Source organism: Nicrophorus vespilloides, unplaced genomic scaffold, assembly GCF_001412225.1.
Source record: "Nicrophorus vespilloides isolate i.1.1-1 unplaced genomic scaffold, Nicve_v1.0, whole genome shotgun sequence".
Taxonomy (NCBI): domain Eukaryota; kingdom Metazoa; phylum Arthropoda; class Insecta; order Coleoptera; family Silphidae; genus Nicrophorus; species Nicrophorus vespilloides.
The window spans coordinates 181672-194365 of NW_017095536.1; the positions used below are offsets into that span (position 1 = coordinate 181672).

General features: G+C 33.2%; 3 protein-coding genes across 3 annotated transcripts; 2 read left to right on the forward strand and 1 right to left on the reverse strand.

Moving 5' to 3' along the window:
• Positions 1-520: 520 nt before the first annotated feature.
• On the forward strand, positions 521-2965 carry LOC108569632 (succinyl-CoA:3-ketoacid coenzyme A transferase 1, mitochondrial-like). The gene is made up of 9 exons (XM_017931263.1): positions 521-772; positions 928-1263; positions 1347-1603; positions 1683-1851; positions 1913-2033; positions 2112-2328; positions 2383-2458; positions 2517-2687; positions 2748-2965. Exons 1-9 carry the CDS (start codon positions 683-685, stop codon positions 2898-2900), a joined length of 1590 nt encoding a protein of 529 aa, XP_017786752.1. The 5' UTR covers positions 521-682; the 3' UTR covers positions 2901-2965.
• A 236-nt stretch (positions 2966-3201) lies between these two features.
• Positions 3202-5257, forward strand: LOC108569523 (succinyl-CoA:3-ketoacid coenzyme A transferase 1, mitochondrial-like). Its single transcript, XM_017931114.1, has 10 exons — positions 3202-3268; positions 3313-3642; positions 3700-3956; positions 4011-4179; positions 4243-4339; positions 4393-4563; positions 4655-4700; positions 4758-4833; positions 4889-5059; positions 5108-5257. Exons 1-10 carry the CDS (start codon positions 3242-3244, stop codon positions 5255-5257), a joined length of 1494 nt encoding a protein of 497 aa, XP_017786603.1. The 5' UTR covers positions 3202-3241.
• A 59-nt stretch (positions 5258-5316) lies between these two features.
• LOC108569551 (ATP-binding cassette sub-family G member 5) lies at positions 5317-10629 on the reverse strand. The gene is made up of 9 exons (XM_017931142.1): positions 10558-10629; positions 7569-7686; positions 7321-7511; positions 7117-7261; positions 6786-7058; positions 6506-6731; positions 6212-6423; positions 6022-6160; positions 5317-5966 (listed from the first exon to the last, which is right to left on the reverse strand). Exons 1-9 carry the CDS (start codon positions 10609-10611, stop codon positions 5393-5395), a joined length of 1932 nt encoding a protein of 643 aa, XP_017786631.1. The 5' UTR covers positions 10612-10629; the 3' UTR covers positions 5317-5392.
• Positions 10630-12694: the final 2065 nt, after the last annotated feature.

Consider the following 12694-nt stretch of genomic DNA (forward strand, 5'->3'; position numbering starts at 1 on the left):
TGCTAAGTTCAGTCCAATACTATAAATGATTATAGGCAACCAAGATCACAGTCAACATTCAAATACAAAGAAAAGCAAATGAAATAATTTGTAAAAACTTGATGTTGTATAATCATGAACTATTTCAATAGTTCATTTACATATATAAATTGTTATTTATATTATTCATAAAAGGTTCATTTATAAATAACATAAAAAATCATATTTTATAACTTAATAAGGTGATTTTTTTTATCATTATTACATATTGTAATACTTTTGTAAAATTACTTCCAAAAGGTCATAAAGTAAAGAGTACATGTAAAATATAGTAGAATTATATTAGTAAATCATTTTTAGTTACATTAGAAGCTATGAACTTTTGTGTAAAGTTTGTAATCATTGTTTTATATTTTTAAAAAAATGCATAATATTTGAAAATTATTTACGTAAATCGTAATAAGTGCGTAATTTGAACTTGTTTTATTAATGTATTCTGATGTTTGAATCGCATGATACGATTATAAATATTCATGATAACGAGTTTTGTTGTTGCTGGCTAAGCTCACATTTTATAAATAAATATACATATGATTATGTCCTTGGCCAAAAGAAATTCTCATTCGACGATAAGAGATTGTCCGAGCTGCCACTGGCTCTGTAACTGTTTAGTTCGTGTAGGTTAAGTTGAACGTCTGTGAAGATGTCGGCTCTTTATACCATAAACCTGACTCTGAACCGTGGAATTTTCTCAAAGATCGGAGCATTATCGACAAGAGCCGGTATTTACAAGGTAAGAAACGTACAGACAATCTATTTGCTTGTACACATGTAAGGAGATATAAATTGGGACTCCGGGTTAACACCTGACATTGAGAGCAGGTCTGCCAACGGCTGAAATATTCCATTGGCGTACGGGGGCATGATTTTATTTGAATTTTTTTCCAGATCGTAGGATGCAGCTACTCGACTCAATGCAGCGCAAAGAATAAGCTGTATTCGAATGCAACTGATGCTGTTAAAGATATTAAAGATGAATCGAAGCTTCTTGTCGGTGGGTTCGGATTATGCGGTATCCCAGAGAACTTAATTAAAGCTCTCTTGGAGCATGGCTCCTCCAGGTTCACGGTGGTCTCTAATAACGCAGGAGTCGATACTTTTGGCTTAGGTTTACTTCTTAAGCAGAAGAAGATTAAGCGAATGATCTCTTCCTACGTTGGAGAGAACGCCGAATTCGAGAGGCAATATTTGTCCGGCGAATTGGAAGTCGAGTTAACACCGCAGGTGTGTTAATTGATCGATTCAATTGTGAATTATCATATAATTGAATTAGATGTTTATTAGTTTTGAAACCTTTTAATTTGAAGGGTACTTTGGCTGAGCGTTTGAGGGCTGGAGGTGCTGGCATCCCGGCCTTCTACACGCCGACTGCTTACGGAACTTTGGTGCACGAGGGTGGAGCGCCCATCAAGTATGGAGCTAAGGGAGAGGTCGAAATCGCGAGCGAGGCTAAACCAAGCCAAGTCTTCGATGGTAAAAATTACATTCTGGAAACCTCTATCACCGGAGACTATGCTCTGATTAAAGCTTGGAAGGCCGACAAATTCGGTAATCTCATATTCAGGTAATTTGTGCGATTGCATACACAACCTTGACTGATTTATATAAACAACAAAAACCGGTTTTCTTTTAATAAATAACAGGAAATCAGCACGCAATTTCAATACGCCCATGGCAAAAGCCGCAAAAATTACCATCGCCGAAGTCGAGGAAATCGTCGAAGTGGGTCAACTGGATCCCGACGAAATTCACTTACCCGGAATCTTCGTCGATCGCGTCATCAAAGGCGTGAACTACGAAAAGAGGATTGAAGTGCGATATACAATTTAATCCCTAAAAAAATATCCCTTCATTTATTTCTATTTTTGTATAGAGGGTGACCGTGAGGAAATCGGAACCTGGCAAGGATTCGGTGGCCAAGAAGAACCCGGCGGCTTTGATGCGCGAGAAAATCGCGAGGCGCGTGGCCATGGAGTTCAAGGATGGCATGTACGGTATCCTTTTTTTGAGCAATGCAACTTTTCTATACAAAAAAATATAAACAAAAATATGCGTCCTTAATTGATGCACAGTTAATTTGGGAATTGGAATGCCGATGCTTTCGTCCAATTACATTCCGGATAACATCGAAGTTTTCCTTCAGTCGGAAAATGGCATTTTGGGACTTGGAGCTTATCCAGCCAAAGCTTGCGTGGATGCGGATCTCATCAACGCTGGAAAGGAAACTGTCACAGTCGTACCTGGAGCGTCCTTCTTTGGAAGCGACGACAGCTTTGCTATGATCAGAGGGTAATTAACAAGTTAATTGAACCTCGATTTATTAACATTATCAATTTCTTGCAGTGGACACATCGATTTAACCATTTTAGGAGCAATGGAAGTGTCTCAATACGGAGATTTGGCCAATTGGATGATTCCCGTAAATATTCCAAAATAAATTTTCTTTTGTAATTATATTGCTTTATTCAATGTTTAAGGGTAAAATGGTGAAAGGTATGGGTGGAGCCATGGATTTAGTGGCGGCGCCGGGAACAAAAGTGGTAGTCTGCATGGAGCACACCGCCAAGGATGGAAGTCCAAAGATTTTGGAAGGTTGCACCTTACCATTGACCGGAAAGAATTGCGTTGACATGATAATTACAGACAGGGTAATTAATTGAAAATCATTTTAAAAGAATGAATAAAAATAACATAATTTATTATTTCAGTGCGTCTTTGAAGTGCACCCAGAGAACGGTTTGACTTTGGTCGAGTTGGCGGACGGTGTGCAAGTAGAAGACATTTTAACATCAACCGGTTGCAATTTCGATGTCTCCCCCGATCTCAAGAAGATGGGTCAAGTCGAATCTTGCCATGCTTAAGATGGTTGCTTTAATTATATTTTTTTTTAATTGTAAAATACATCATTTGTTTTTTAAACACTTTATTTCAAGAAAATAAGCATTTTATATTATGTAAACATGTAAATAAAAGCATTTGTTTTTTTTGTTTCAATAATTACGACTTTTTTAAGTATTTATTTATTTCAGAAAACGCATGCAAACAAGCTAACCTTTACCCTTATTACTTTTATTTACTTATAATTTACATATTTTTTGTTGTTGTTCTCCTTCGCGTTACTTTAAATGCATAAAGTATGTCTGGGTCATTAAGTTTTGGTCAGTATCTTTTCATGAGCGAAGTAGTTCGGTGATTCCTTGCGATGTTTTTGACAATAAACAGGGCTCAGGTAATATTTGTTGGTTCTTGAAGTTAGTTTATTTAGTTAATTAGTTTTTTCTGAAGCGGTTTTCGAGTGGAGTAAATAATAAAATCTATCCATCGGCGCAAGAAGCTATTGAGGATGTAAGCAGCTTTAGTCAGTTGCTCTTCGGTGGATATGGAATTTGCGGTATCGCCGAGAATTTGATCGAAGCTTTGAGGAAGCATCCATCCAAAGATTACTCGGTGGTAACCATAGAACCGGGATTGGTAGATTACGGACTCGGATTACTTCTTAATGAGAAGAAAATCAAAAAGATGATCCTTTCTTTCATGGCTGCTAATCCTCAATGTATCAGGCAATACTTGAATGGTGAACTTGAAGCGGAATTTTCACCGCAAGTGAGAGAATATTTAATACTTCTTAGACTTGTAGTTATTATGTTTCGAAAATTGTAGGGAACTTTGAGCGAACGTTTGAGGGCTGGCGGTGCTGGTATCCCAGCGTTTTACACGGCAACAGCTGTTGGAACTCTTATGCAAACGGGAGGATGTCCCATGAAGTATAATGAACAAGGACTGATTGTAAAGGAAAGTGTACCTAAATCAAGTAAAATAATCGACGGAAAGGAGTATATCTTAGAGAAAGCCATTGTTGGAGATTATGCATTTATCAGAGGTTGGAAAGCGGATAAATTGGGAAACGTAGTCTTCAGGTATTTTCGACACAGATTTTATAGGTAATTATTATTCTTCGTAATAATTTACAGGAAATCCGCAAGGAATCTCAATGTGACTGCGGCTAAAGCAGCTAAAATCACCATAGTCGAAGTCGAGGAAATTGTTGATGTCGGAGAATTGGATCCGGATGATATACATTTACCTGGAATCTACGTGCAACGCGTAGTTAAAGGCGATAAATACCTGAAGCCTATACAAGTAATAAATTATATAAAATCAATTGGTGAAACATTCAATTAATTCATCATCTTGTGTTGTTAGATACTGAAGGTGCATGATGAAAATAATTCTCGTTTAGACCCTATTCATGAACGGATTGCGCAAAGGGCTGCATTGGAAATACGTAACGGAATGTTTGGTAATACTATCATTAATCCCAATGTTAATTAAAATATAAGAAATATCTTTCAGTTAACCTTGGTATTGGATTGCCTCTGCACATCCCAAGCCATGTTCCTTCTGATGTGGAATATTTTGTACAAAGCGATAATGGTATAATTGGCGTAGGGCCTTATCCAACTTGGGACGAAATTGATCCTGATTTAGTCAATGCAGGAAGGGAGACGACTACTGTTATTCCAGGTACATCAATTAATAAATTATAATATAGAAAAGTTAAAATTGCTTATTTAAAAATAGACATTTCTATAGTTTAGTTAATGTTAAATTTCAGGTGCATCCTTTTTCAGCAGCGACGAAAGCTTTGCCATGATTCGAGGGTAAGTTAATGTAATAATATCTTTAGTTTAATCATATCATTTACTGTTAACTTGAAGAGGTCACATTGATATGACTGTCTTAGGTGGATTAGAAGTGTCTCAATACGGTGATCTTGCAAACTGGATGATTCCCGTAAGACGAAATTGAAGTAGGAATCTTTAATTTACTATAATTTAATGATTTTCAGGGTAAATTTGTGAATGGAATGGGTGGAGCTATGGATTTAGTTTCAGGACCAAATACAAAAGTTTTGATCTGCATGCAGCACAATAACAAGGACGGAAAACCAAAGATCGTAGAGGAATGTACCTTGCCCCTGACTGGAGCTAAATGCGTGGATATGATCATAACGGAGAAAGTAAGATTATATCGTTTATATTGCACGCTTACTTATCTAGTTTTTCAGTGCGTTTTTGAAGTGAATCCTGGTAGAGGTTTGGTGCTCGTCGATCTTCAGGAAGGTGTTTCATTGGCAGAGGTTGTTGAATCAACGGCTGCTTCTTTCGAAGTTTCACCAAATGTGAGGCAGTTGAAGCAACGCGCTTATCAAGTTTAAAACGTAATTTATTCTTATAAATATATTTATATACGTATATGTGTGTAAATAATATGTAATATATATAAAAAAAAACAATTGTAAATAATATTTTGGTGACAGATAAATAAAAAAAATTGCACAGTATTATTGCACTTATTCTCTGAACTTGTCTTTGACGAAGGTGGGAAGCGGGATCAGGTACAGGAAGAGATTGAAGATGATCATACCTAAAGCGAACGCAAAAGTCATGCCTAGATTCATGTCAAAGTCCAGAATTCCGCTGAAGATCAGATCGTTGTTGTCTCTAGTGTAGCGATCGGCGAGGAAGGACTGGCCGTTCTTGTATAAGCAGTACGGATTCGTGTTGAAGTTGGCCATCTCCAAAGAGTTCATGTTCGTGCAGTTGGTTTTCAGGTCGTATGAAAGAGTTTCCAGCATGCTGGGACTCAAGAACACCTGACGGCTCAGAAACACAGCTGCGTAACGTGCCTGTGTCGCGTAAGTTAAGTAAAACAGCCAATCCTGAAGTCCTTTGATAGATCTGAGGATACCGCTGCTCAGAGTTATGCAAATGCAGGTGATGTAAATGCTGAAAATCGCTGCTTTCAGGAAGTCCTTTACGATCATGAGGATGGCCATCGTTTGTTGCTCGCTGAATATGTAGCACGCCCACAGAATTAACGAGAAGTATAAATACTGGATTGGGTCTTCAAAGGTGCCAATTAAACTAAAAGTTAACTTTCTTTGTTATTTGCGTTGCATTGTGTTTCTGGTAGACTTACGGATAAATAATAGCGCTGGCTCCAGCTACTGAGCAAAATGAGAACGGAAGAGAAACCAAGTTGTAGGTGATTAGGAAGAGAGCGCCTCCGTAAGTGCCTTCTTGAGCTTCTTGATAATACCTCGTTCGATACGATGGATCTATAATTATAAACTAAGAATACAGTGAAAACAAGGTGTTGATGGGCTTACAAATGATGATTGTGTTGAGGATTCCTAGGAAATAAACGCCGGCCAAGCTGTTGAGTATCAATCCGCTTTTAGACACGAAAGTATGCTGGTAATTCTTCATCTCTCTATAGAAAATCCACAGGAAAAAGTAGAATAACGGAACCACGAACAGACGGAGGAACAGCTGCTTGAAACCAACCTTCTTGAACTTGAAAGTTGCTGCGAGAAGTCTCCTGAAATAAAATATTAATTATTGCTTATTATATACCATGTGTGCTTATTAATTATTGCAAATACGAGTGAGTGTAATCTTACAAGTATAGAAGCCAACCAACGTGGAAAGAAGATGGTTTTCCTTGCAACAAAGGCACTTTGTTTCCATGACTCAAGAGTGTTCCATGATCCATGTTGTGATGACCGGAAATGGAGTTTTGACGGTACGAAGGTCCTTCGATTTTGAACTTTTCCACGAGCGCCGAGATTTGATTGTTGCTTTCCACGAATCTCTCGCGCGATCTCCGATCCACCGTAGATAAACATACTAAGAAATATTAGATATAATAGTTGTATTTCAAGTATAAACTCAAAGACTTACAATAATACATCAAAGGATTTTCCAGCTGAGGGCAAGGAAAACCGATCGCCGTGAAATACTCCAACATCTGTCTGGTTCCTCCCGTATAGACTACATCGCCTAAGCACAAATAAAGAACTCTCTCGAGGAAAGGAAACACATCGGATCTCGGTTTTTCCATTGTTAATACAATTGCAGTTCCGTATTTCTTTGCGGCGTTGGAGAGGATAGAGATTACTAGATAAGTGTTCAAAGGATCCAAATCCCAGGTGGGCTCATCCAAAAGTAAAATAACTACAAAACAAATTTAATAATCTATTGTATTGTGTGTTAATTGGAGGATGTTTCTTACCTGGGTCTTTGATTAACTGCACGCCAATCATCAGACGTCTGTATTCGCTCTTCGTTAAGTTTTCCGTACATCTGTTGGCCACCTGCGATAGAGCTAAATCGGCCATCACCTGCTTCACTTTGGACTTCTTCAAATATCCGGATAACTGAAATTGTTAAAGCTACTATTTGCTGTTATCATTTTAAACTTTTAAATGTTTATTACTTTTGTTGGAGTGAAATATAAAGTTTGTTCGACGGTGAGACCTGGTATTAGGTCGCATTTGTGTGTGACGTAGCCGCATCTTTGTTGGAACAGTGAGAGACTCATGGGTTGATTGTTTAGAAGGATTTGACCTCTGGTGGGTCCCTGGACTCGGCGCGATATCACATCGAGTAAAGCCTTTTTGCCACTTCCTATTTTTGTTTTTGGAATCAATGAAATTTTCCGTGTTTATTATCGAAAATAAATACCTTTAGAGCCTAAAACAGCTAAAACTTCTCCCGAGTGAACTGTGAGCGAGACATCTTTTAAGATCACACCAGTTTTGATGCTTCCTAGGAGACGTTGCATGCATGAACCAGGTTCAACCTAAAATATAAATAATTACATTTAATTATTTTAAAAATATTCAACATTTATTACTAAATTAATGAAAGTACCACAATTTATTCATAAAAATAAATCTTCATGAAAACTTTGCAATTCATTCATCTAACAAAAATAACAGTACTAAAGTAAATATTCATGAAATTATGTAACAAATAAATTATATTTATATTATGTTTATTTATATTTTCTTTCTTATTAAATGAATACCAAATTAATATTCAATTTTTTTTGTCCCGTTTAATCAAATCTCTCATACAACAATTAATTATTAATTCGCATAAATAAAATCTCATGAATGAACTATTTTGATTATTTACATTTAACACTCACTAATGATACAGGTAATGTACATTATCGTTGTAAATGTGAACTAAGAAATAGAAAGTTTACCGGTTAAACCATATATAATGTGCACTAAATAGAAAAAAACAATTATTTAATACTGTTAATAATATGATTGTATTATGATTTGAGAAAGTATATTGATATTTCTTATTCAACAAAATATAATAACAAAAGAAATAATTTTATATAAATCAAAAATGACTAAAATTGTCCAAAATACCAGCGATTTTTTTGGTCAATTTTAGTAAATATGTATTTAGTGTTTATGTAAAATGTTTTATTAATTATTAATATTTAGTTAATTTCAGAAAAAAATATGTTGTTCAAGTTTTAGTTTGTCTACAAATTATTTCTTTTGTTTTATAATTTTTGATTTCAGAGATTTGATAATATATAGAAATAATATAATTTAATATATAAAATATTTCATACAAAAGATATCTTAATTGAGTTTATTTTCTCATTGAAATTATAATTTAAAAAAAGTATTTTTTGTTGTAGAAAACTAATTGATTATTGAATAATTGGTAGGAATTGTTGATTAAATATATAAATAAAAACTTAGATTATTTTGTAGAAAATTCTAACAAATAAATTGAAATTTGTGATATGTTGGAAAATTATTAATTATTTCTGTATATCGTTTAAATTTTTATATTGCCTTTATGCGTTGAATAATTTTTTTTAGTTAAACGTTTTTTGTATCAAAATTAAAAAATCATTGAATAAGTAACAGCAATTGTGATTAAATATAGTTCATTAAATAAAATATAGTGTACTTTGTAAAAAATCGAATAAATAAATTAAAATTTGCGTTATGCATTTTTTAACCCGTGTGGACACGCGCTCATTCTTATTACATGAAGACGCGCTAGGTATGGGTATGTTTTACCCACTGCGCGCGTCCACAAGTGTTAATTGTAAAGTAACATTTTTTGTTACAATTTACAAAGTGAAAAATATGACATAATTGCGGTTAATTTCTATTGTGAAAAATAATTTTGGAAAATTTTGTATACGGGTTTGTGACTTTATTGTACGTCAAGTCCAAAAATAAAATAAAACGTTTCTATTGTTAGTTTAACTAAAGCAAACAGTTAAATTGAAGCATTTATCTAAAAAAGACATTAATAAATTATTGTTAGTGATAACGATATATTTTGTTATATAAAATATACATGACTTGGTAAAAATTCTATTTAAATATTTTTTTTTACATTGAGGTGTTGGAAACTAATGTAAAGTAATGTTCTTTGTTACAAGTATTTAAACAGTAAAAAATATTAAATAATTGCAGTTAATTTCTGTTTAGTCCAGTATTTTGAAAAAAAAAATTGTAATTTTGGAAAATTTTATACATGTCTTCATGTCTTTGTCGTGCATTTTAGTTATTGTCAGTTTAATTAAAAAAAACAGTTAAATTATTGGAACACAATTATTAATTAATTAAAAAATAAAATGTTGTTTATTAAAGAAAGTATAGATAATTCCGTCAAAATTGTAACAAATAAATTAAAATTTGTGAAGTGTGGGATATTGATTTACTTATGAAGGAATATTCTCTGTTATAAGTATTTAGCTGTACACAATGTTACAAAATTGGATAATTCCAGTTAATTTCTGTATCGTTTTATATACGGGTTTGTTTCTTTATTGTGCGTTGAATCCAAAAAATAACACGCTTGTAATTCTCAGTTTTACTAAAGTAATAGAAAATTTTTGTTTATTGAAAAAAAATTATTGAATGTGATTGTTTATTAAATATAGTTAAATATATAAAGTATAAATTATTTAGTAAAAATTCTAACAAATACATTGAAATTTGCGATGTGTTGGAAATTTATTTAATTAAGAAAGAATGTTCTTTCTTATAAGTATTTAGCTGTCGAAAAATTAAGAAAATTCCAATTAATTTCTGAATAGTTTTGTATATATATGGGTTTGTATCTTTATCGTGCATTGAATTAAAAAAACAACCCGCTTCTATTGTCAGTTTTACTAAAGCAATAGAAGAGTTTTGTTTATTGAAAAAAAAATAAATTACTGAATAAGTGACTATGATTGTTGATTAAATATAGTTAATTATATAAAGTATATATTATATCGTCAAAATTCTAGTAAATAAATTGAAATTTGCGATCTGTTAGAAATTGATTTAATTATGAATGATTGTTCTTTGTTATAAGTATTTAACTGTCCACAGTGATAGAAAATTTTATAATTCCATTTAATTTCTGGATCGTTTCATAGACGGGTTTGTGTCTTTATCGTGCGTTGAAACCAAAAAACAACACGCTTCTATTGTCAGTTTTACTAAAGTAATAGAAGAATATTGTTTATTAAAAAATATAAATTATTGAATAAGTGACTATAATTGTTGATTAAATAAAATTAATTATATAAAGTATAAATGATTTCGTAAACATTCTAACATATAAATTGAAATTTGCAATGGTTGGAAATTGATTTAATTATGAAGTAACGTTCATTGTTATAAACACTTACCTGTCCAGAATGAAAAACATTGCACAATTCCAGAATGTAATCGCTGGAAATCATCTTCCCGTATTTACGTTTGCAACAACGGTCTGTTTATTTATTTCTTGCAGTAACAGCGAACGAACAGCCTCTCCCGTGCGCGCCTTCCTCGTTGCTCTATTTGCATGACAATCCAACAGGCATCATCATAATCATCGCGCCAGGTAAATACAGGTATGAGTCTGTCGGGTTACTAGCGTCCGATCCTCTCTGCAGATCTGCTGCCCAAGGAAAGAGGTTTCGAGTGTGCGCACCCGAAAACCGCTCGAAACTTTCTATCCTTTCGACTTAAAGCCGACTAACTGTTCAGTAAAGTCAACGCGAACAAATAAAAAAAATGTATATGAGTACACTCACAAAATCCAATTGGATTTTTGTACAACTTTAAAATTGCGTAACAGTAATTTGCAAATGTTTGATTAAATGAATTATTAAGTAAATATCCGCCCAATAATTTCGCTTCCGCCACCTGTGGACTTATAACGCGGAGTGTACCTGTAACTAAAGAAGAAAAGAACGAAGGAGGGAATGAAAAAATTAAACAACAACGAACAGGTTAAATATGTATGGCGCTGCCAACGCAACGGAACCCAACAACAGGCTTCGACTTCTTCTTCGACGCTTTGTTAATATTTCCACGATGATTCTTTCCTCTGGCTTGACTCGCCCGTCGCGCGCTGCAATTGTTCACTTAATTAAGTGCCCCACTTAGCTAAGTACAGCTTAGGTCGGCTTACACGCGCTTCGGCCGCGGCCATAACGTTGGTAACAGATTCTTTGGCACGTCAGTTCTTGTACGCTATTACTGGGGACTACACAACAGTGGTATTATAACAGTGTGTACGGATACATGCCATTCGTTTTGCTCGTGTGTGCTTTATTTCATTTATTTATTTTTTTGTTACCTTACCACTCTCTTGTTTATATTCCCTGCTGGAAAACTTTTTGAAGAACAACGTTTTGTTTGCGAGTGCCCCTTTTTTTTATATGGGATCCTAGGATTTTCCTGTTAATTGTTCAAACTATGTTCGGTGAGTTTTCGTTTTAACGCATTCCTTGTAAACAAGTCGATCACGCATATTGATCTTATTGACAAGGGATTATGGTAATTATTATCTATTGCTTAATAGCATACAATTTATGCGGAAAACGCACTTCAAGAAAAAAATAATTACATAATCAATAAATTACATCAATATTACATTCATTCGCTCAACAATTTATTAAATTACTATAATTCCTACAAATACCAACATCAATACAAACGCAATTAATGAAATTTGTAATGCAAATAAAGTAGATACATTATGTAAAAAGAAATTAAAATATATAAATAAAACTATTTTTTATTGGTTTATTTTGGCAAAAAAAGCTATCAAATTACTCTTTTTTTATTATATAAACATTATTTTCATTAGTTCATTTCGACTAAAAGACTATCGACAAAAGCCCGCCATTTTTTTTATTAATATTCAAACATTTTTTTAATTGGTGCATTTCGACTAAATGACAGAAGCCCACTATTTTTTACTATTATTAAAACATGTTTTGTATTAGTTAATTTTGACCAAAACACTATCTACCAAAGCCCACTTTTTTATTATTATTTAAGCATTTTTAATTGGTTCATATTGTCCAAAACTATCTTTTTATAATTTTTAATTGACTTGAACTATTATTAAAATATCCATTTTTACTAAAAAATCGCCAAATCTTCATTTTATTAATAAATTTTTACTAAAAAGTTATCGACCAAATCTTACTATATTTTTTTTATAATTAAATAAATGAAATTTTTAATTAATTTTTTTTTTAGAATATTTCTTTCACCAGTAAAAAGTTAATAGTGTTTAATGAAACGTTCTTAGTAAACGGTTTTAAATTAAAATTTACAAAAAAAAATTGCCCGATTTCACATTTTCCAAGAGATGCGTTTACCATGTAAATCGCCTTTGAATATTAATTAGAAACGATCGGACTTCAAAACAGAAATCTCGCAATTACCTGCAAATATATTCAGTTCATATTTTTTTTTCTCTATCTAGGTTATTGAATTTATTATTTTGTGCTACAATTTGCACATGAAATCTATTTTAAAAAATGA